The 23,391-nt window shown below is 39.6% G+C and overlaps 3 protein-coding genes across 3 annotated transcripts; all 3 read right to left on the bottom strand.

Annotated features, from left to right (window-relative positions):
- Positions 1-1,642: 1,642 nt before the first annotated feature.
- On the bottom strand, positions 1,643-23,360 carry LOC311035186 (tripartite motif-containing protein 16-like). The gene is made up of 6 exons (XM_084043263.1): positions 22,492-23,360; positions 21,814-21,909; positions 20,871-21,114; positions 20,185-20,355; positions 2,495-2,545; positions 1,643-2,344 (listed from the first exon to the last, which is right to left on the bottom strand). Exons 1-6 carry the CDS (start codon positions 22,966-22,968, stop codon positions 1,830-1,832), a joined length of 1,554 nt encoding a protein of 517 aa, XP_083899389.1. The 5' UTR covers positions 22,969-23,360; the 3' UTR covers positions 1,643-1,829.
- Positions 6,188-9,348, bottom strand: LOC311035069 (uncharacterized protein; the record flags this gene model as incomplete). The annotated part of the gene is made up of 3 exons (XM_084043147.1): positions 8,814-9,348; positions 7,863-8,022; positions 6,188-6,321 (listed from the first exon to the last, which is right to left on the bottom strand). The coding sequence occupies exons 1-3, from the start codon at positions 8,997-8,999 to the stop codon at positions 6,188-6,190; spliced, it is 480 nt and encodes a 159-aa protein (XP_083899273.1). The 5' UTR covers positions 9,000-9,348.
- Positions 9,611-11,828, bottom strand: LOC311035070 (E3 ubiquitin/ISG15 ligase TRIM25-like; the record flags this gene model as incomplete). The annotated part of the gene is made up of 3 exons (XM_084043148.1): positions 11,521-11,828; positions 10,228-10,602; positions 9,611-9,715 (listed from the first exon to the last, which is right to left on the bottom strand). Exons 1-3 carry the CDS (start codon positions 11,761-11,763, stop codon positions 9,611-9,613), a joined length of 723 nt encoding a protein of 240 aa, XP_083899274.1. The 5' UTR covers positions 11,764-11,828.
- Positions 23,361-23,391: the final 31 nt, after the last annotated feature.

The raw sequence follows: 23,391 nt of genomic DNA on the forward strand, positions 1-23,391 counted from the left end.
AGTAAAACATAGAAAGTGGATAAAAGCAAACTCAGCATTATATTTACACTATGTTTAATATTTAATTATTATCATTGTTCAGGGAACAATGTAGCATAGACACAAGTTTGACTTTTACACATATTGTTATAAATGATTAAATGGATTAACCGTTGACACACAATACCCTATTGACACATTGAGGAGTAAGACCTTACACCAGTGGTTCTCACACTTTTCAGGCCGCGACCTCCCAGAATAATACTATTTGAACTGGGGACCCCCCAACATAATGTTTGAACTGGGGACCCCCCAAAATAATGTTTGAACTGGGGACCCCCCACCCTGACAAGCACTTGGAATTGCAGGAGTGGAAGCATTACATTTAGTGTAACTCCATTGATATTGTGAAAATAGCAGATCTACAAGCTCACAAAGCCTCGCGTTGCAAGGTGTTGTGAGCTTGTAGATCAGCTATTTTCACATTTTCTGTCTCTAAGTCAGGTAATAATTGGCCAATGTTTGACCAGTTTTTATAGTATAGTTTTTTGATTACTTTTGACACAGTAATGCCATGTTTTTTTAGAGGTATTCAATAGGTATTAAAAGTCCTTAAATAGTCACTTTAGAAATGTGCAGATACCCTGTATACACTACATACTGTATGTTGGTTTGTTTACTGTTGAGTGAGAAAACAATGTTGCACATTAAGCATAATATCATCATTTGGGGACCCCCTGGAGGTCCAGACCCACAGTTTGAGAACCACTACATTCAGTAGAACCAATCTACACAGATTGACAGAGGGCTCTGTAGTAATATCAACAAGATAACAGGGCATACTGTATAATGATTGTCTGCAGCAGGCTTATTAACCCATTAAGACCGGGAACACATCTGTCAGTGTCATTTTAAGATTTATTTAGCTATTTAAAAAAATAGCAGATCTACAAGCTCATAATGAGCTTGTAGATCTGCTACTTTTTGAAAATGTGTGAACATTTGTGCAAATCTTTGAATATATATATATATATTTTAATGCAAACATTTGTAACTCAAATCTTTGCTTCTGGGGGATTCTACAAATGTCTTCTTTATGTATTTGGCCACGGACCCCCATCTCAAAATCTGTTGTTCCAGGGACCCCCCCCCCCCCAGAAGCACAGATCGCAGTTAAAAATGTTCGCTTTAAAGGAGTATTTCACCCCAAAATGACTTATTTTCTATCAATTGCACACCCCATGAAGCTTTGAATTCATGGATTTATACATTTTTTTGTCGCATTCCTAAGCCCATAATTTGATTACCGGCGAAAAGATGCTAATGTATCCGGTAGGAGACACAAAGTAGACTCTTTGTGTCTCCTTCCGGAAATAAACACAGTCATCAAATTATTGGCTCAGGAATGAGACAAAAACAAAAATAAATCCATGAATTCAAGGCTTCATGGGGTGTGTAATTGATAGAAAATAAGTATTTTTTTGGGTGAACTATCCCTTTAAAACACATATATTCAAAGATTTGCACAAATCTTCCAAGATGTTTCGAAAAAATAGCAGAAATACGAGCTCATAGTGCGGCACCGAGTGCCGCGCTATGAGCTTGTAGATCTGCTATTTTTTGAATAGCCAAAGTATAAAACATGGCTAGAGTGGTTACACAGACTCGTTCCCGGTTTGAATGGGTTAAAGAAATGCAATGAACGGAACACAATGGATGTATTGATCATGATGGTGTAGTATACTGTACACATCATTCTTACACATGCTTTATCTAGAAGAGACAATCTATCATCAAATGAAGAAAACTAAGTTTTCAGCTGAATATCATCATCAGTATTCTTAACATGTCTACCATGTCTTACACAGCTCTGCTGTATCTCCATAGCTATAAAGCCTTATCCCTGGATAGAGAGGTTGTGTGAACGTGGTTTGAACTGTGTGTAGGAGGGTCATTGTGTCAGAAACACTGTAGAAGGACAGAGTACCTGCCTTGTGGTCCAGGTACACCCCCACTCTGTAGGAGAAAGGCCCTGACACTTTAGTGTTAACACTGTTGTGTCTGAAACTGTAGTTTTTATCATAGCACTGTAAACACCAGGATTTATCATTGTCTTCAAAGTAGCTTTGTCTGCTGATGTCTTTATAACAGACTGCTATACAAACGTCTACACCACTCCACTCTACTTCCCAGTAACAACGTTCAGACAGACCCTCTGTACACAACACCTGACGGTACCCAGTAAATCTCTCTGCATGATCAGGGTAAGGTTGTGGTTGATCTGTATAAGTCACCTTCCTCTTCTCCTCTGACAGGGAGAGCTCTGTGTTTATTGTGTTCATGTCCAGAGACAGAGGAGAGGAATCTGTGAGAACACACGACAAAAGAAAAATCAAACCTCATGAACCTTATTGTGTTTAGAGTTAGTCTCTCAGATCAAACTCATTAGAGCTTTAAATAACAACATATCAGAATGAAACTTCAACGTTCAGAACCTGCATCAACATGGACTCACATTGTAAAAAGTCCTTTCTGGTCTGAGGCTCCGCTGGATGTAAAACATCAACTGGAGACACAAGAAAACAGTAAAGGTCATCATGACATTGTAAAGGATTTCTATGTCCACACAAAGGGTCAAATCCAACAGACTTTACTGCTGACTTCAGGCATGTAAAACATACAGCGTGAGCCTACAGGAGGTCACAACATACGACTGACGTAAAAGATACAACAGACCTGCTTTACGGCAGTGTCGTAACGTAGCTCTCTTAAAGGCACAGTCACATATATAGCATATATGACAGACATCATACTGAAGAATGGATTAAACTGAAGTTCCAAGGGTTTTGTCAAAAAGTTAAAGCTATTATAGCATCATTGCTATTCTATAGTGTTTGTTTAGTAACAGCTGTCTCCCCAGCTCTTCAGAAAATACATTTTCAGGTGGGTTACACATTTCATCCAATCAGGAGAGAGAACTCCTCAAGATCATTTATTAAGAACAAAAATATTTAAAAAATGATAATAAATAATAATAAATAGTAAATGGTGCATTTATATACTGTAGCGGGTGACATGAAACACAGGTCAAACTAATTTACTGCCTCCCATACTACAGGCTTTAGTAGCCTTCCCAGACATACTTCCACCTGTACAAACTGTTTCAAATGTATTTTACAGTATAGGGGCCGGTTAAAACACAATAAATACATTTAAATCTGACCATAACCTCTCCTTTGAGAAAAATTCTTGCTTAAATTCTTCAATGTTTCTGTCCAATCTGACAGACAGCCAACCTGTGTACCATCAGCAGGGTTCCCACACATTTTTACCAATGAATTTCCAAAGCTTTTCCAAAACCTTTCCAGAATATTTAACTTTTAAGAATATTTAACCCAATTCCCAGGCCTATATAACAATCATTCAGCACAAAAATGAGTCTCCTACTCCTATGTGCAATGCCCAAAGACAGGCAGTGTAGCAAAAATAAAGCATAGAACATAATTCCATTCAAAATGTTGAGCCAAAGTTTTGCTACACCACCTATCCTAGAGCATAGCTCACTGGAATACAAGACTCACTAGAAACAAAATTCCTAAGAAAATGTAAGTGTGCCTGCAGCTGGCTGGAGACTCAAAATAGTGTCACTACAAAGTACCACCAATCGACTCCAAATGGTCTGAAACGTGCTCTTAACAGGTTTTTGGGTGGTCCATTTTGGTGGACCACCCAAAAAAAGCAGCAAAAAAAAAGAATTAAAAAATGAATAAAAAATAAACCAAAGGCTTAAAAAGGAAAATAAAAAAGCCGAAAAATTGAAGGAAAAAATGTGCATCTAATAAATTGTTTTAGAAAAATTCAATTAATTGTCTTTATATATAAACAATTACTCGAATGGTTTCAAGTGCTTGTTTCACCCACTTCTGGTGTTCTGAGGCAAAAACTGAGCATTACATATAGGGGGGGTAGGCAATGTTTCAGAGCATTTTGGGCACTTTTCAAAACCGGAAGTGAATAAATCCACTTTTGGGTCTGATGCATTTGTTCGCAGACCCCCACTTTGGGGGGGTGCGCGAAGTTTCGGAGCATTTTGGGCACTTTTTAAACCGGAAATGAACAGATCCACATCCGGAAAACAAAAAAGTTTGTAAAAAAAAAAGTTCGGAGAAAAAAATTAGGTCCACCCACCAAATTTGGACTCGGTAGCATGCTGTCATCTGGAGTTATAGCTGTTTAAAGGCCAGCCAATAGGAAGACTTTGACAACCAGTTAGATTTGTGGCCAATGAGAGGAGAGGAGAGGACCACACAGTGTTAAACAGTGTAACCTGCACTCTTAACCGGATCTGTACGTTTTTGTTTTTTTAAATGGGTTTGAATGGGGGACTAAAAGGGGGCGTGGCTAGGTGGTTGGGGGTCCCCTGACCCCTCTTTGATAACCAGTTGGACGTGTGGCCAATAAGAGGAGAGGAGAGGACCTCAGACTGTTAAACAGTGTAACCTGCACTCTGAACCGGATCTGTAAAGGTTTTTTTTTAACATGGGTTTGAGTGGGGGACTAAAAAGGGGCCGCGGCTACGTGGTTTTGCCGATTACGTCGCCGTGGTATTGCGAAACGGCTAGAAAAGTAATAGCCTGGTTGGCCCGGTCGTTCCGCACGTTTTGATGTATACATTGCCAGGGACGTGTAAACCGTGTGGGAGGAGTAGTATTTGGGGCGCCGCGTGCAGCCGAAAGGGCCGGGGTTTCGTAGTTTTTTGCGAATAACGTCGCAATGGTAATGCTTAACGGCAAAAAGACTTCCGAGCACACGATTCCCGGCCAAGCCGCACGTTTTGATGTATTTATTGCCGGGGTAGTGTAAACCGTGTAGCAGTTACGGATGGACAACGTTTTGCAAGGATAAATAAAACTTAAGTATGGCGGAATACAACAAGTGTTTTGCCATTACATGGCAGGCACACTTAATGATACAATATGTATTCCCAGTTTGTCACACCTCAGAGTAATGTGTTATTAACCAACAGACCAAATTTGAATGGTGAAAAAAATCGCAAAGTTTAGAAACTTATGTTTCAAAATGGATGAAATACAATGCAATATTTGTCTGGTCTCTCTGGTCTCTTGTCTCTGCCTTGGACTTTAGGGGCGTGTCCAGGACAGTATCTGAAGCCACGCCCACTCAAGGAAGTATCTCTCGCCTCAGCTTCGTCCAAAGAGGGTCTCGTCCTAACGTCGCGTCACCAGGATTTCCTCCACCGAGTCTCTCGTTCGTGTGTGTGTGTGTGTATGCGCTCGCGCGTTTGATGCGCACGCCTGCGTGTGTGTGTGTGCGTGCGCGTCAAACTCACACGCTCGCCCACGCCTGTGTGTGTGTGTGTGTGTGTGTGTGTGTGTGTGTGTGTGTGTGTGTGTGTGTGTGTGTGTGTGTGTGTGTGTGTGTGTGTGTGTGTGTGTGTGTGTGCCACGCCCACACGGAAGACAAGCGTTGCAGCCTGGTTGTAGCTGGCTGCTGTTGACTCGCCCGGTCTCATTCAAATCACAGAAGAATGGCTGCCCCAAATAGTTTCATTGGAAATGTACAGCCATACATGTTTGAGCCTCCAGAACCCGAGTCCATTTGCCCTTTTTTTCCATTTTCCTTTTGCGATGGACTGGTTGAGCGTGGGTTGTTGTCTTGCCGTAGTACAAGAAACAGTAGGACTTGGCCTTACATCAGGCGTGAAATACGTGCCGACACCCGCAGTCTGTTGAGCAGCCTTTTGGAGTTTGAGATGTTTTTAGCTTTTCTCATGGTTGACCAGTGCCGATTCCCCCATGTTCCCAACATCAAATGTTTTGATGCATAACTTGCAGCCAGCTCGATTATGGTCCGCTTCTCGCTTCTCGCTTTAGTCAGTCTTTATATTTTTCGTAAGCCACAAATTATTAAAAGCACATTTCCCAGGCATTGTGGATACTACTAGTTCAACCGATATAACTATTGAGTAATTGCTTACGCTTCATCACCGACGATTTACATGTTGCTCTCAATAGTTAGGTTGCACTGGACAAGTTGGTGTCACGTGACAAAGGAACAGATCTACACGCTAACTACGCATCATGCTGCAACAAGTTGTGAGCTTGTAGATCTGTTCTTTTTTTAATCCAACAGTTTCTTCATTATGAAATCCAGCAGGAAACTGATCCTTTAAGAGAGGAAGCTCAAGTCAAACTGTGGATGCCACAAAAAGCCACCTACTTGGAGTGGAGTTAGCAGCCGCAGCAAAGACGAATACACTGCTGGGGGCCGGGGTGGTGCTACCCATGAAGGAGAACTCTGGCTTTGGAACCGCAGCAGCATCTTTGGGAGAACAAAACAAGTGTCAGAGCTTTTGAAGCAGAGCCAGATGTGCCAAATGTAGACAAGCCAAAGGCTGTACAAGACAAGACAAAACAACATCTTAACTGACTGGGTATAATGGGACACTACAGATTCTTTAAAGTCCTACTGTGTAACATTCATTTTCGTCTTTTTTGGCGACACCTCCGTTAGTTGTTGTCTGATTCTCAGAATTCAGTTTGAAACAAAAGTACCGGTCCAAAATGAATGCTGCAGCGTCCTAGCACTGACGTTATTTTGGAATACCAACAACTTTCAGAAACCATTATGTATTTATTTTAAAAGGGATCAATACATTTCCTATGCCCGCATCATTTTGGCACGAGTGTCAGGGCAGACACTCTAGGACAAAAAACACCTTTACAGTATGTGGGGGTTATAGTGAAAATGGACCAGTGAAAGAGCATGTCAAAAATAACTTCACTGAAAAAGTTACACAGTAGGACTTTAAGACTGCCGTACTTTTTTCACAGACCACCATTGCTAATGAATCCAGACTCAGGTACTCATACTTCCAATGTAAGTATGAATACAACTTAGATGTATATAACAATAGTTAAAAGATGATTATGTCGATACAAGGCTTTATATCGATCATAACCAGCAGGCAAGTGCAGTCTGTCCCCCCAGGGAGTGCACAACACATGCCACAAGCTTCCCCCACAGCGTTTACATCCCATTCAAACAGTACTGTATAACATAAAACACCATGGTAGTTGGTACATTTAACCCTGTAAATAACCTTTTTCATACTATAGCACCTTACATTTATGTCATATACATAAAATGAGTACATACATCTTCCCCCCTAAGATACACTTGAACCCCAGCATCTCTATTCTGTGGGGAACAATTACCAAAAAATCTGATCTACAAGCTGACAATGACAAGCTTGTAGATCTGCTATTTTCGTCTTAGAGATGTGGTGTAAGTGGTTTAAGAGAATTGGTCAATTCCAAATATCATCAAAGTATTCTGTGGCACCTCTGGACTTGTGTCACGGCACCCGCTTATTGCCCCAGATGTGTGTAGCCAAGAAAACACATAGAATATAGAATGGTATAATTCCATTCCAAATTGTGTGCCAAATGTGCTAACTACGCATCACGCAGCAGCACATTGTGAGCTTGTAGATCTCACATTCGGTATACACATTTGCCGAACGGGCTGCATTCATGCAGCCCGTTCGGCAAAAAAACGACTTATGTTACATATTTTGTGTAATGTTATACATGTTTTGGAAAATGTTTTTTATTAACAAAATCAATAGCCAAAAACAATGCATAGCCAAATATTTTCCAGGACCCTTGATACATTCCAAACCTTTTCCAGGACTGGAAAAAGCTTTTTCTAATTTCAAAATATTTCCAGGAATTTCATGACTGTGGGGACCCTGCATCAGTCTGCTCCTGTTCAAATATCTCCAGTTGCCTTCTGACTTCATCAATCCATGTTTACTATGATGGCTGGTTAGAAAAACAAGAAACGCATTTAAATCTCACCTCTCTGTGATATCTCTGGCCAAGTTGTCTTCAGGATGTTGTCTAGTTGGTCTCTCAGACCAGACACCACATCAATCACATCTGTGAAGGACCTCACAGGACAGATGACCACACTGGGTGAGACTGGAGATCCACTGGAACTGGAGAGAGACTGGAAACTCTGGAGAGAGACAAGTAAACCAGTATAGACAGGGATGGAAGAACATTAAACCAAGAGATCAATAAATTGGTACATTGAGACACACACACACACACACACACACACACACACACACACACACACACACACACACACACACACACACACACACACACACACACACACACACACACACACACACACACACACACACACACACACACACACAGTAAAACTGTACACAAACTATCAGTAAAAGTTCTCTGTAATAAATGATGATTTAATGTGTCTCTAATTCTCATGCAAATAATTGCGATTAACAATGTGATTGTGTTTTTGGCATTGAGCATATAAATCAAAATATACATTTCTTTTCCAATCTATGAACACAAATTGTACAGGGCAGATATTGAATAATGTTATACTTTCAAAATATTTGACAAAATAGTGGAAATAGACAATCTACAAGCTCAGAAGCTGATCTTGTAGATCTGCTATTTTTGGAAAATGTTTACAATAATGACAATTGTGGAAAATAATTGTGATGATCTCAAATAATTGTGATTAGGCAATTATGTAATACTTGTGACAGGCCTAATTCTGACAATGTTATTGTGGTCTGTACAACTACTGTATCTAGCAACTATATTAGTATTAGTAACTACCAGCATTAATAATGTCATGTTATGTTATGTAATATACTATGATGTAATGTAATGTAATATAATATGACATGATGGAATGAGATGAAATATGAAGCTGATTTCTCCTAAATGAGTCAAAACCAAACAGTAAAATGCCATGTGTGGAACCTGAATGAAAGTGATGATGTCATCAGTGTTGGACAGCTCCTCCAGGTCAGCATGTCTCCTCTCCAGCTGCTCCATGTGGTCCTCCAGCTGCCTCAGGAGAGCCTCAGTCTGAGCCACTGCAGTCTGCTGCTGATCTCTGATCAGTTCTTTAAGCTCACTGTGTCTTCTCTCAATGGAGACCATCATCTCACTGAAGATCCTGTCACTGACCTCCACTGCTGCTTCTGCAGAGCTCTGCTTCACACACACACACACACACACACACACACACACACACACACACACACACACACACACACACACACACACACACACACACACACACACACACACACACACACACACACACACACACACACACACACACACAGTGTTATCCTTGACATGAAAAGGTGTTGAGCACCACTGATATAGCAATATATGTTTTTCAGAAATACATTTTTTAGAATCGGCCTCAGGACATCAGCTACAGTATTTGAAAATAGCCGTTCTACAAGTTCCCAAAACATGGCGAATGCATCGCGGCACGTTGTGAGTTTGTAGCTATTTTCAAATAATTGTGAGAGAATGTAAAAAATAATGAATCATTTTGAAACATTTTAACAACATTAATCTTGGTTGCTGGCATAACATATTTTTAAATGGGGGTCTGCAGCCAAATACATATTAATTGGTTTAAGAACCACTGCTTTAGTGCTTCTGATGACACAAGACACTGTCTCATCCATAGTATACGTAGCATCACCATCTTTCCTCTTTCCACAGTAAACACAAGAACAAGAACTATTATCATAATATCAGCTCACATTCAGGGCCTCCATGACCTGTCTCAGGTCTTTCAGCTCCTTCTTCTTCTCCTGGATCTTCTGCTGGACTTCCTCCTGAATTGTCACCAGCTGTTTCTGCAAGAAACAAGAAGAGACAGTTTGGCTTTTAAACAATGCACATTTTCAAGTCAGGATACCAATTCTATCCAATCAATTCAAAGGGCTTCATTGGCATGAGAAAACATACGTTTACATTGCCAAAGCAGAAAGCACAATACAGCAATACAATCAAAACAAAAAATATGTACATAACCAATCAGGAGAAAGATAACTCATACAGGATACAAAAAAAAAAAACTAGTGAGATTTGAGACAGTTTCATTTAGATACACATCTTAAACCAACTGTATAACTTCTCCAAAATACAGGGGCAAGATTAATGGACATGAAATATGATTAATGAAAAGATATCAATCGCCTTTGTTTTTGATTGGGTCCAAAATGAGTGTACTTCATCCTTTAATACTTTTTATTGTACAATACCTTGATTTCTGCTTTTAATGTCTCTGACATGGTAATTTAGTTCTGCTTCTATCTTTAAAACATGATCTCTCTCATGATTTATCTTAAAGTGATCGTGGTCCTACCCGTTTCTCTGTCTTCTCTGCAGCAGCTGACACCGTGTCATGGCCCTTATGTTCATCCATGAGGCACTGATAGCAGATACACTGGCGGTCTGTGCGACAGAACACCTCCATCAGCTTGTCATGACTGGAGCACATCTTCTCCTGCAGTTTGTTGGTGGCTGGGACCAGCTTGTGCTTCTTCAACACAGGAACATTGTAGTGAGGCTGGAGGTGAGTCTCACAGTAAGAGGCCAGACACGCCAGACAAGACATGAGAGCTTTGTGACGTCTGGCTCCGGTGCAGAAATCACAGGCCACGTCTGCTGGACCGGCGTACAGCAGAGCAGCAGAGACAGAAGACTGCTGACCTCCTGTACTGCTCAGCTTCATCACAACCTGGAAGTAAAGAGAAGAGGAGGGGAGGTCACTCACTGATGACAAATACAACACAGTCATTGTGAGGTTCATGGTGATAAACACAGTGAGAAATTACAGGTAAGTTCATCTGATAATAATAGTAACATTATCTGAAAACTGTGGTTCTGAACTTTGCATTCCATAAAGTTGATTGCTTTACAGTCTGTGGTAAAACATTTACAATGTAAGCGTTTAGCAGACACTCTTAATCACTAGAAACCACCATGTATCTGCTATTATGTTTGCCTACAGTGAATGCCATGGCAAGAATAGGGACGCTAGAGTTTAATGATTAACCAGTGACTAACAAGTCAAAGATCAGAGTAAATTACCCTAGTCAACAAAATGACAGCATAAGGTAAGTATGTAGACTGCAAAGAAACTAAGACACCATCAAACCTAGTATCTGTTTAAACCAGTGGTTCTCAAACCTTTTCATGTCGAGGACCCCCAAAGTAATGGCCACGGACCCCCATATGGAAACATTTTGTGCCAGGGACCCCCATACAAGATTTATGTAGGTAAAGTTTCAAAAAAGAATATTGCATATCGCATTGCGATGCATTGTGAGCTTGTAGATCTGTCATTTTCAAGTACTGTAGCTGATGTACTATAGGGTTACAGTGGTTAAACAGACTGTGATACTCTTTTAAAACATTTTGTTAGGGACCCCCTGGAACCCCCTCATGGACCCCTGGGGGTTCCCAGACCCCACTTATGAGAACCACTGGTCTAACAGTTCTTAGTATTTGTGGACATTATCAACATACATAACATAATGTGTAGTAAGTAACCAACATATAGTATAACTACCATCTATCACAATAGTCAACAAGGAGTTTTGTGTATCAGAACATGTAGTTTAATGTGTGGTTGTAACTTGTAAGGTCATCTCACCTCAGCCAGCAAGGTGTTCTTCCTCAGAACAGGTCTGGGACTGAAGCTCTCTCTGCACTGGGGACAGCTGTAGACTCCAGTCTCCTCATACTGGTCCCAGTAACCCTCAATACAGCTTCTACAGTAATTGTGTCCACACTGTAGAGCCACTGGTTCCTTTAGAAGGTCCAGACAGACAGAACAACAACAGAACTGGTCCTGGTCCAGATCACATGTCTGTTGCTTCTCCTGCTGTTCTGCCATTTCACTGACAACCACACTCACACTGAGAGAAAACACACAACACTCTGGTTTACTCTGAAGAGAGACTGAGAGAGAAAACAACAGCTCTGAGTTTCGTTTCTTCAGAAGGAAAGTAGGAGAGTCAAAGGGAGGGACTTCCTGGATGTTTGCAGGAGGCAGTGGTTTTTAAAGGGACAGACAGTGAATGTGTAGCACAAACAGGTTCAGCTTGTGGTTGAACGTTGTACAGCTGGACTCTCACACTACACCATCATTTCCCCTCCATGTGGAAAAGCCTGGTGGTGGTGACACGAGGTTACAAGATAATCAGGGGTATTTATTTGGGGTAAAGTATGGCAGAAAATGAGAATTTTAGTAAAATATCTCGACCTTCTCACTAGTTCCACACTCTCTCCACTTCCTCCAGACTCCAGTGAGCTCATATATTATAGTGAAACACTCTAATACTCTCTAGGATTACAAATATGTCATGGCAAGACGAACAGTGAACTCGATCATAATAAAGGGGAAACCTTTCAGGGTCATTTCAGTGATGTCTTATTGCTGTTGTGTCATTGCTTGTCATCTGCATCCTTTTGTTGTCCTCTCACAACCATATACAGTAAAACAAAAATTGCTCACAACTGAAGTTACACCTGAAGTGTTCCTAGAATTATTCATTGTGTGTTATTTCAGGAAACAAGATTAAGTTCCTACAATTAAGTGAGAGAAATGCCAGCAGCATTGTCAAATTCAACTTTTGTATTTTTCATGTTTGTTTTTGTACAGCTGTACTGTCTGTATCATTCACTTTATCAAACATATTCCCTGTTTTGCATGGTGTCTTGTCTTATGACTAATCCTATTAGGTATTCTTTATTATACAGTAGTGTCACTGTAGATCAGCTATACTGTGTTTTGTAACGTGCAGTTTTAACACTTTCCTAGGTGTAAAGACCAATTTAAAGGCCCATAATCTTTCATTGTACAGTCTGTTACCTTCTAGTGTAATTTAATTACAACTTCATTAATGATTAAGAAAAGGTCAGCATTAAAGGAGGAAATGGAATATATTAAATCTCTGTTCAACAACGGAACGGTTAACAACACCTCATGTTCTTTCACAGCAAAGCAACAGACACTATGCAAGCAGGCTACTGTATTCTGGAAGGAAAACCATTTTAGAAGGAAAACCAAAAAATAAACCATTCATTAAAAACACTCTCAGACCTCTGAATAGGAGCTCATAATAATCAGTAACCTTCTCTTTTCAGGCCTCACTGTGTCGATCATTTCCAGTGAGAATTGAATGCATTTGTTAAACAATAGTGTGAATGCAAAGTTGCATGGGATTCTGTTTTAGGTTATGTTTCACTTTGGACACAAGGGGGCAGCGTTCACCAATTGTTTGCCTATAGCCATGCAGGATTTTAGCTGTCAATACAAATGGACACATTTTTTCTAGAGAAAATATCAGAGTGTAAAATATTTAGTTTGAGGACACTATCAAACAAACAGAACAGTGTTTGTTGTATCTCTTGGTAAATAACAATAGATGTCCACAGCTCTTGAAAATGACATGAAAAGTACATCTTATTATGAATGTTTTAATAGAAAACCGTTATCTCCATATTTCAACTTTACATTATTCTTTTTCTTAACATAATACCCTACTTCGTGATGTGACACTGTTGCACAAAAGTAGTGAAAATAAATCATATTTTAGTTTAATGACATGGCCAAAATAGGGACAGCAGCACTATTTGTGGATGGGAAAGAGATAATATTTGAAATTGTCATCCTATGAACGGAAATAATAATGGACAGAAGTATGTGTTCCTCTGGATTGATTCCCACTGTATATTAATTCATATTTCAACTAGAGCAGCAACTAGCAGCAGCAACTAGCCCTTCCAAAACCACTCCTATCCTCCCTCACTAAAGTGAAAACACACACATGCATGTTGACTGTTGTGTAAAGTTGGATAAAAACAGGCTAATACAGGAAGTTCCTTTGGGTTATGTTCAGCTTTTATTTTATTTTAATCACTCTCTCTTTGAGGTCTACTTCCAGGAGGCATGTGTTCTTGGAGCGTACACACATGAGATACTACATGAGAACTATTTGAAATTTGTTTAAAATGGTTTGTTTAAACCAGGGTGTTGTACAATACTGGAACTACAGTATACAGGAAACACTGTAATCCAAGTAGTCTATAGGAGGAACTGAGGTTCACCCTGTGATGTCACAGAGTAAACATTCCAAATTCAAAATAAAATCATAGAAGCCCTGCCAAATCATCTTTATTTTGTCCTCGACTTCATAAAAACAGGATTTGGGTTCAAAAGCAGGGAAGTGGTCCTTTAAGTCTGTCTATGATTTTCATAATTGTTTAACTGATGAAAAGCATCAAAGAGAGCTTGTGACTAAATAAACAAAACAAAACAGCAAATATACTTAGGACTTCTATATTCAATATTATTTCTAACCACTTAAAAACCCCAACATCCGTATAGTGGTCACAGAAAATAGCAGATCGACAAGCTCACAACGTGTCGCGCTGTGACGCGTTGTGAGCTTGTCGATCGGCTATTTTCAGCGAAAGCTTTCCCCACAATAACCCAAAACAGAAAAAAGACACTAGTATTGAGCCCTGAGGGACTCTGGTTACCCATATGGGGTTTAAGTGGTTAATAAACATGATAAGCGTCTGCCATCATTTTTGAAATATGTATTTCCCAGGGAATCAGTTTCTGAAATATAATCATTAGTCTACTGTGCATGCATAATATGTCACATTCTGAGATATTATGATTGAATGATGTTTTTAGAAAAACAATCATTTTCCCCCCAGATGTTTTGGTTTTGTAGGTCTTGACTTCACTGGACATTTTTCTATAGGGGCCAAACTGACTTTGATAAAGTGAGTGAAGGGCCACACACTGGATGTTTGAATTGAAACTTGAAACACATAGTGGTGAATTATGTTAAAACTGCATGAATTTGATACACACACTAGACTCATTTATAATAGGGTCAAGTATTATTATTATTAAGATATTTTTTGGGGCTTTTTCTGACTTTATTGATAGGATAGTAGGCTGACAGGAAATGGGGAGAGAGATGGGAGGATGACATACAGCAAAGGTCGTCGGGACCGGGAGTCGAACCCGCCACACGCTGTCAAGCTGGACTACCAGCATATGTGGTATGCACCTGGACCACCAGGCCAGCGGACGCCCCTATCTTATTTTTATTCATTTTTGAGTGGTGCCAACCACTCCTATATCTGGCTTTGTCCGTATGTATGTATGTATGTATGTCCAATAAACAAACATTGATGACAACATCAATACGGGGGTCAATACGGGGCTCATCAAAGGCACCACCCTCTTCACACTGGGTGTGATTTTTTTTTACAGCTGTGCTGTCTGTATCACTCACTTTATCAAACATATTCCTTATTTTGCACGACGTCTTACGACTTATCTTATTTTTTTATTTTGAAAACCATTTTAAAATAGTGAAAATAGCTTCACTGCAGATCAACTACCGTATTTTGTAACGTACAGTTTTAACACTTTGCTAAATTACCCAATTTAAAGGCCTATAATCTTTCATTGTACAGTCTGTTACCAGTTCAATTATGATTATTTTTGGGGGTCACGGCCTGAACAGGTTGAGAACCACTGGGTTATAGATAAACAACAGCCTATTGACTGACTTAGTGACTATTAATTCTCCACTACATCTCAGAGGCAAGTAAGGGGTATTTGAGTGATGGGACGTAGTTTTAAGATAGTCAAAGGGTCAATGCCCCCAGTACCTAGAACCCCAATGGAAACAAGACCGCAAGGACTTTTGTGGTGTTATCCTTTTAGACAAAGTGTTTGACTGTACTCGTGCTGTTTTTACATTTCTGTCCAATAAAATGTTCAGTATTGAAAATGGGAAGTACTACAGTAAAGTAAAAAAAACTCTGAATTGTACTTAAGTACAGTACTTGAGTACATGTACTTAGTTACTTTACACCACTGGTCTATTGTACTATTGAGGAAGTGATGTGAACTTGAAAACGTCTTCTATTTTGCTGAAGAAGTTCTAATAAACTGACTGAAGAAAAGAGACGGTTCATTCATCATTGTGCAACGGGGAAAATAAGTAATAAATGATACAAAGTCCAGTTGTAATCCAAAGTTAATGAGTCATTAACCCATGATATGTCATGTCAATGATGTCATTCATTATGAATCTATGTGTGGAAGCCTGTGATGGAAAGTCATTACATGTATATAGAACATGTATTGAAGATTACTGGCAACATTGTTTAAATGTACAATTAGTAAAACATAGAAAGTGGATAAAAGCAAACTCAGCATTATATTTACACTATGTTTAATATTTAATTATTATCATTGTGCAGGAACAATGTAGCATAGACACAAGTTTGACTTTTACACATATGTTTATAAATGATTAAATCGATTAACCGTTGACACACAATACCCTATTGACACATTGAGGAGTAAGACATTACACCAGTGGTTCTCACACTTTTCAGGCCGCGACCTCCCAGAATAATACTATTTGAACTGGGGACCCCCCAACATAATGTTTGAACTGGGGACCCCTGTAAAGAATTATATTTGAACTGGGGACCCCTGAAAAGAATCATATTTGAACAGGGGACCACCCACCCTGACAAGCACTTGGAATTGCAGGAGTAGAAGCATTACATTTAGTGTAACTCCATTGATATTGTGAAAATAGCAGATCTACAAGCTCACAACGCCTCGCAAGGTGTTGTGAGCTTGTAGATCAGCTATTTTCAAATTTTCTGTCTCTAAGTCAGGTAATATTTGGCCAATGTTTGACCAGTTTTTATAGTATAGTTTGTTGATTACTTTTGACGCAGTAATACCATGTTTTAATTGAATTTTTTAGAGGTATTCAATATGTCTTAAAAGTCCTTACATTGTCACTTTAGAAATGTGCAGATACCCTGTATACACTATACATACTGTATGTTGGTTTGTTTACTGTTGAGTGAGAAAACAATGTTGCACATTATGCATATCATCATCATTTGGGGACCCCCTGGAGGTCCAGACCCACAGTTTGAGAACCACTACATTCAGTATAACCAATCTACACAGACTGACAGAGGGCTCTGTAGTAATATCAACAAGATAACAGGGCATACTGTATAATGATTGTCTGCAGCAGGCTTATTAACCCATTAAGACCGGGAACACATCTGTCAGTGTCATTTTAAGATTTAATTAGATATTAAAAAAGTTAAAGATCTACAAGCTCATAGCGCGGCACCGAGTGCCGCGCTATGAGCTTGTAGATCTGCTACTTTTTGAAAATGTGTGCTTTAATCTTTGAATATATGTATTTTTTAATGCAAACATTTGTAACTCAAATCTTTGCTTCTGGGGGATTCTACAAATGTCTTCTAAATCAGAAGCACAGATCGGAGTTAAAAATGTCCGCTGGAGTATTTCACCCAAAAATGACTTATTTTCTATCAATTGTACACCCCATGAAGCTTTGAATTCATGGATTTATATATTTTTTTGTCGCATTCCTAAGCCAATATTTTGATTACCGGCGAAAAGATGCTAATGTATCCGGTAGGAGACACAAAGTAGACTCTTTGTGTCTCCTACCGGAAATAAACACAGTCATCAAATTATTGGCTCAGGAATGAGACAAAAACAAAAATAAATCCATGAATTCAAGGCTTCATGGGGTGTGTAATTGTTAGAAAATAAGTAGTTTTTGGGGAGAACTATGCCTTTAAAACACATACAGTATATTCAAAGATTTGCACAAATCTTCCAAGATTTTTCGAAAAATAGCAGATATACGAGCTCATAGCGCGGCAACGAGTGCCGCGCTATGAGCTCGTAGATCTGCTATTTTTTGAATAGCCAAAGTATAAAACATGGATAGAGTGGTTACACAGACTCGTTCCCGGTTTGAATGGGTTAAAGAAATGCAATGAACAGAAGACAATGGATGTATTGATCATGATGGTGTAGTATACTGTACACATCATTCTTACACATGCTTTATCTAGAAGAGACTCTATCATCAAATGAAGAAAACTAAGTTTTCAACTGAATATCATCATCAGTATTCTTAACATGTCTACCATGTCTTACACAGCTCTGCTGTAGCTCCATACCAAAGCCATATCCCTGGATAGAGAGGTTGTGTGAACGTGGTTTGAACTGTGTGTAGGAGGGTAATTGTGTCAGAAACACTGTAGAAGGACAGAGTACCTGCCTTGTGATCCAGGTACACCCCCACTCTGGAGGAGAAAGGCCCTGACACTTTAGTGTCAACACTGTTGTGTTTGAAACTGTAGTTTTTATCAGAGCACTGTAAACACCAGGATTTATAATTTTCTCCAAAGTAGTAGTTTTGTCTGTTGATGTCTTTATAACAGACTGCTATATCAACCCCTCCACCACTCCACTCTACTTCCCAGTAACAACGTTCAGACAGACCCTCTGTACACATCACCTGGCAGTCAGTAAATCTCTCTGCATGATCAGGGTAAGGTTGTCGTTGATATGTATAAGTCATCTTCCTCTTCTCCTCTGACAGGGAGAGCTTTGTGTTTATTGTGTTCATGTCCAGAGACAGAGGAGAGGAATCTGTGAGAACAAACGACAAAAGAAAAAAATCAAACCTCATGAACCTTATAGTTTTTAGAGTTAGTCTCTCAGATCAAACTCATTAGAGCTTTAAATAACAACATATCAGAATGAAACTTCAACGTTCAGAACCTGCATCAACATGGACTCACATTGTAAAAAGTCCTTTCTGGTCTGAGGCTCCGCTGGACGTAAAACTGGAGACACAGGAAAACAGTAAAGGTCATCATGACATTGTAAAGGATTTCAATGTCCACACAAAGGGTCAAATCCAATAGACTTTACTGCTGACTTCAGGCATGTAAAACATACAGCGTGAGCCTACAGGAATAAATTCAGTCACAACATAAGAATTCGTGGCCTGGATTCTTTACTGTCATTCTGGGTACTTTAGTGCAGTGGTTCCCCAGGGGGTTCCAGGGCGTCCCCAGCAAAATGTGTTAATATAGCCTTAAAATTAGTTTAACCAACCATAATCCTATATACATCAGCTATTTGAAAATAGCCGCTCTACAAGTTAAAAACACATCACGACACGTTGTGAGCTTGTAGATCTGCTCATTACAAATAATCTTAGGAGAATTGACATTTTGCACAACACAAATATTATATGTGGGTTGTTGGCACACAAGTATTTTCAAATGGGGGTCCACAGCCAACCACTGGTAGAACCACTGCTTTAGTGCTTCTGATGACACAAGGCACTGTCTCATCCATATATAATCACAGTAAACACAAGAACAAGAACTATTATCATAATATCAGCTCACGTTCAGGGCCTCCAGGACCTGTCTCAGATCTTTCAGCTCCTTCTTTTTCTCCTGGATCTTCTGCTGGACTTCCTCCTGAATTGTACAACATATAGCATTCAAGTCAGGATACCAATGCTATCCAGTGGTGTAAAGTAACTAAGTACATTTACTCAAGTACTGTAATTAAGTAGGCAAATATTGTACTTTTACTCCACTACAATTATGTGAGAACTTTAGTTACTAGTCACTTTGTAGATTTAAGTAAAACATTTTAGGGTTGTCCGATATTGGCTTTTTTACCGATAACCGATATACCGATATTGTCCAACTCTTAATTACCGATACCGATATCAACCGATACCGACATATGCGGGGATTATTGTGATTAGGGTAAGCTCAAATTTCATATCACACACACCATATACAGTAAGAACTCCTGTAACTTATTTATAAAGCCAAAAAAAAAAAAAAACATTTTTTTTTTCAAAAACCGATACCGATATTTTCCCGAATTTTTATGCTAATATCGGCCGATAATATCGGGAGGCCGTTAAAATCGGACATCCCTAAAACATTTGATTACTTTTTCCATCACTGATTCTATCCAATCAGGAGAAAGAGAACTCATATAGGATACAGGTTAAAAACTAGTGAGATTTAAGAAAGTTTAGTTTGGATCCAATCATCTTAAATCAACTTTTGCCTCCCATACTACAGGCTTTAGTAGCCTTCCCAGACATACTTCCACCTGTACAAACTGTTTCAACACTTAGAAATGTAATGTACAGAATAGGGGCCGGTTAAAACACAATAAAGACATTTAAATCTAACCCTAACCTCTCCTTTGATAAATATTCTTGCTTAAATTCTTCAATGTTACTGTTCAATCTGACAGACAGCCAACCTGTGTACCATCAGTCTGCTCCAGTTCAAATATCTCCAGTTGCCTTCTGACTTCATCAATCCATGTTTACTATGATGGCTGGTTAGAAAAACAAGAAACACATTTAAATCTCACCTCTCTTTGATATCTCTGGCCAAGTTGTCTTCAGGATGTTGTCTAGTTGGTCTCTCAGACCAGACACCACATCAATCACATCTATGAAGGACCTCAGAGGACAGATGACCACACTGGGTGAGACTGGAGATCCACTGGAACTGGAGAGAGACTGGAAACTCTGGAGAGATACAAGTAAACCAGTATAGACAGGGATGGAAGAACATTAAACCAAGAGATCAATGGATTAGTACATTGATCACAATTGGTGGAGCTGACAGACACACACACACACACACACACACACACACACACACACACACACACACACACACACACACACACACACACACACACACACACACACACACACACACACACACACACACACACACACACACACACACCCTTGTAGATCTGCTATTTTTCGAAAATGTTTACAATTATGACAATGGTAGAAAATAATTGTGATTAGGCAATTATGTAATAATTGTGACAGGCCTAATTCTGACAATGTTATTGTGGTCTGTACAACTACTGTATACTAGAACTATATTAGTATTAGTAACTACCAGCATTAATAATGTCATGTTATGCCATGTCATGTAATATACTATGATGTAATGTAATGTAATATGATATGATGGAATGAGATGAAATATGAAGCTGATTTCTCCTAAATGAGTCAAAACCAAACAGTAAAATGCCATGTGGAACCTGAATGAAAGTGATGATGTCATCAGTGTTGGACAGCTCCTCCAGGTCAGCATGTCTCCTCTCCAGCTGCTCCATGTGGTCCTCCAGCTGCCTCAGGAGAGCCTCAGTCTGAGCCACTGCAGTCTGCTGCTGATCTCTGATCAGTTCTTTAAGCTCACTGCGTCTTCTCTCAATGGAGACCATCATCTCACTGAAGATCCTGTCACTGGCCTCCACTGCTGCTTCTGCAGAGCTCTGCTTCACACACACACACACACACACACACACACACACACACACACACACACACACACACACACACACACACACACACACACACACACACACACACACACACACACACACACACACACACACACACACACACACACACACACACACACACACACACACACAGAGTGTGTTGTTAAAGTGTTTCAAAAACAATCCATAATGTTGTTCAATTTATTTTTGAAAATAGCAGATATATGGACAGATCTGCTATTTTCAAATCATCAAAGATCAAAACCATCCCAACCACAGACTGTTTGAGATGTTGCCGCATGGAAAACGCCTATTAGGGTCTCAACGCTACTAGCAATAGACTGCAAAAAAGCTTCTTTCCACGAACAATCAGGTACAGGAATGATCTGACAAGAACCAGAATGAACCAAGACAAAGGGAAATGCTTTGTGAGCTTGTAGATCTGCTCATTACAAAAAATCTTTGAGAATTGACATTTTGCACAACACAAATATTATAATGTGGGTTGCTGGCACACAAGTATTTTCAAATGGGGGTCCACAGCCAAATACATAATTAATTGGGGGTCCTTGACATGCAAAGGTTTGAGAACCACTGCTTTAGTGCTTCTGATGACACAAGGCACTGTCTCATCCATATAGCATCACAGTAAACACAAGAACATGAACTATTATCATAATATCAGCTCACGTTCAGGGCCTCCAGGACCTGTCTCAGGTCTTTCAGCTCCTTCTTTTTCTCCTGGATCTTCTGCTGGACTTCCTCCTGAATTGTTACCAGCTGTTTCTGCAAGAAACAGGAAGAGACAGTTTGGCTTGTAAACAAAGCACATTTTCAAGTCGGGATACCAATTCTATCCAGTGGTGTAAAGTAACTAAGTACATTTACTCAAGTACTGTACTTAAGTACAATTTTGAGATGTTTTTACTTTATTTGAGTATTTCCAGTTTTCAGTATTTTTACTTCTAATCCACTACATCTCAGAGGCAAATATTGTACTTTTACTCCACTACAATTATGTGAAAACTTTAGTTACTAGTTACTTTGTAGATTTAAGTAAAACATTTGATTACTTTTTCCATCACTGATTCTATCCAATCAGGAGAAAGATAACTATTAATATAGCCAGGATACAGGGTAAAAACTAGAGATATTTGAGACAGTTTAGTTTGGATTCAATCATCTTAAATCAACTTTGTAACTTCCTCAAAATACACTTTTGCAGGGGCAAGATTAATGGACATTAAATACCATTCATGAAAGGTTTTTCTTGTGCATTTTATGTCTCTGACATGGTCATTTAGTTCTGCTTCTATCTTGAAAACATGCTCTATCTTATGATTTGTCTTCAAGTGATGGTGGTCCTACCTGTTTCTCTGCCTTCTCTGCAGCAGCTGGCACCGTGTCATGGCCCTTATGTTCATCCATGGTGCACAGATAGCAGATACACTGGCGGTCTGTGCGACAGAACACCTCCATCAGCTTGTCATGACTGGAGCACATCTTCTCCTGCAGTTTGTTGGTGGCTGGGACCAGCTTGTGCTTCTTCAACACAGGAAAATTGTAGTGAGGCTGGAGGTGAGTCTCACAGCAAGAGACCAGACACACCAGACAAGACATGAGAGCTTTGTGACGTCTGGCTCCGGTGCAGAAATCACAGGCCATGTCTGCTGGACCGGCGTACAGCAGAGCAGCAGAGGCAGAAGACCGCTGACCTCCTGTACTGGGCAAATTCATCACAACCTGGAAGTAAAGAGAAGAGGTCACGTAAACAACAACACAACGACAAATTACTGACATGAGATATACACACACAACTATAAAACATATCAGAAATATAAACATTTATCGCCGTGTAAACACGCTCTCAATTCTTACCGTCAGTCCCTCGGCGCTCATAATGGAAAATGACAAACACAGCAATAACACCCTGGTCACAAGTAACACTGATGCATGCAGAACACACTCCTGTTCAGCAAGCATCCACTCTATTTATATGGGTTGGTCTACCCATGTGGGTGAAACCTTCCGTTGATTAATCATGTGACTTGCGTATTCTTAAATGTGGAAACACAGGCTTTAGCACTATTCTATAACAATGGCCACTGTAAACCAGCTCCTTATCTGACCTAATCAATCAACCCTCTCAACACTCTCATGTGACTCTCATGTGACATGTGCAAAGTCCCCTGATTTCAACACAGTAGGTCAGAGCTGTGTTTTTTTAGAATTGTATATATTTGTACTTATTATTATGACTAAATATCC

The sequence above is a fragment of the Gymnoscopelus microlampas genome, assembly GCF_963454915.1.
Source record: "Gymnoscopelus microlampas genome assembly, chromosome: 19".
Taxonomy (NCBI): domain Eukaryota; kingdom Metazoa; phylum Chordata; class Actinopteri; order Myctophiformes; family Myctophidae; genus Gymnoscopelus; species Gymnoscopelus microlampas.

Coding starts and splice junctions, on each gene's coding strand:
- LOC311035186 (XM_084043263.1), bottom strand. CDS start 22,968: ATGTTTATATTTCTGATATGTTTTATAGTTGTGTGTGTATATCTCATG. Junction 21,910..22,491: donor CAGAGAAGGCAGAGAAACAG/GTAGGACCACCA, acceptor TGTTTCTTGCAG/AAACAGCTGGTAACAATTCA. Junction 2,345..2,494: donor CAGAAAGGACTTTTTACAAT/GTGAGTCCATGT, acceptor GTGTTCTCACAG/ATTCCTCTCCTCTGTCTCTG.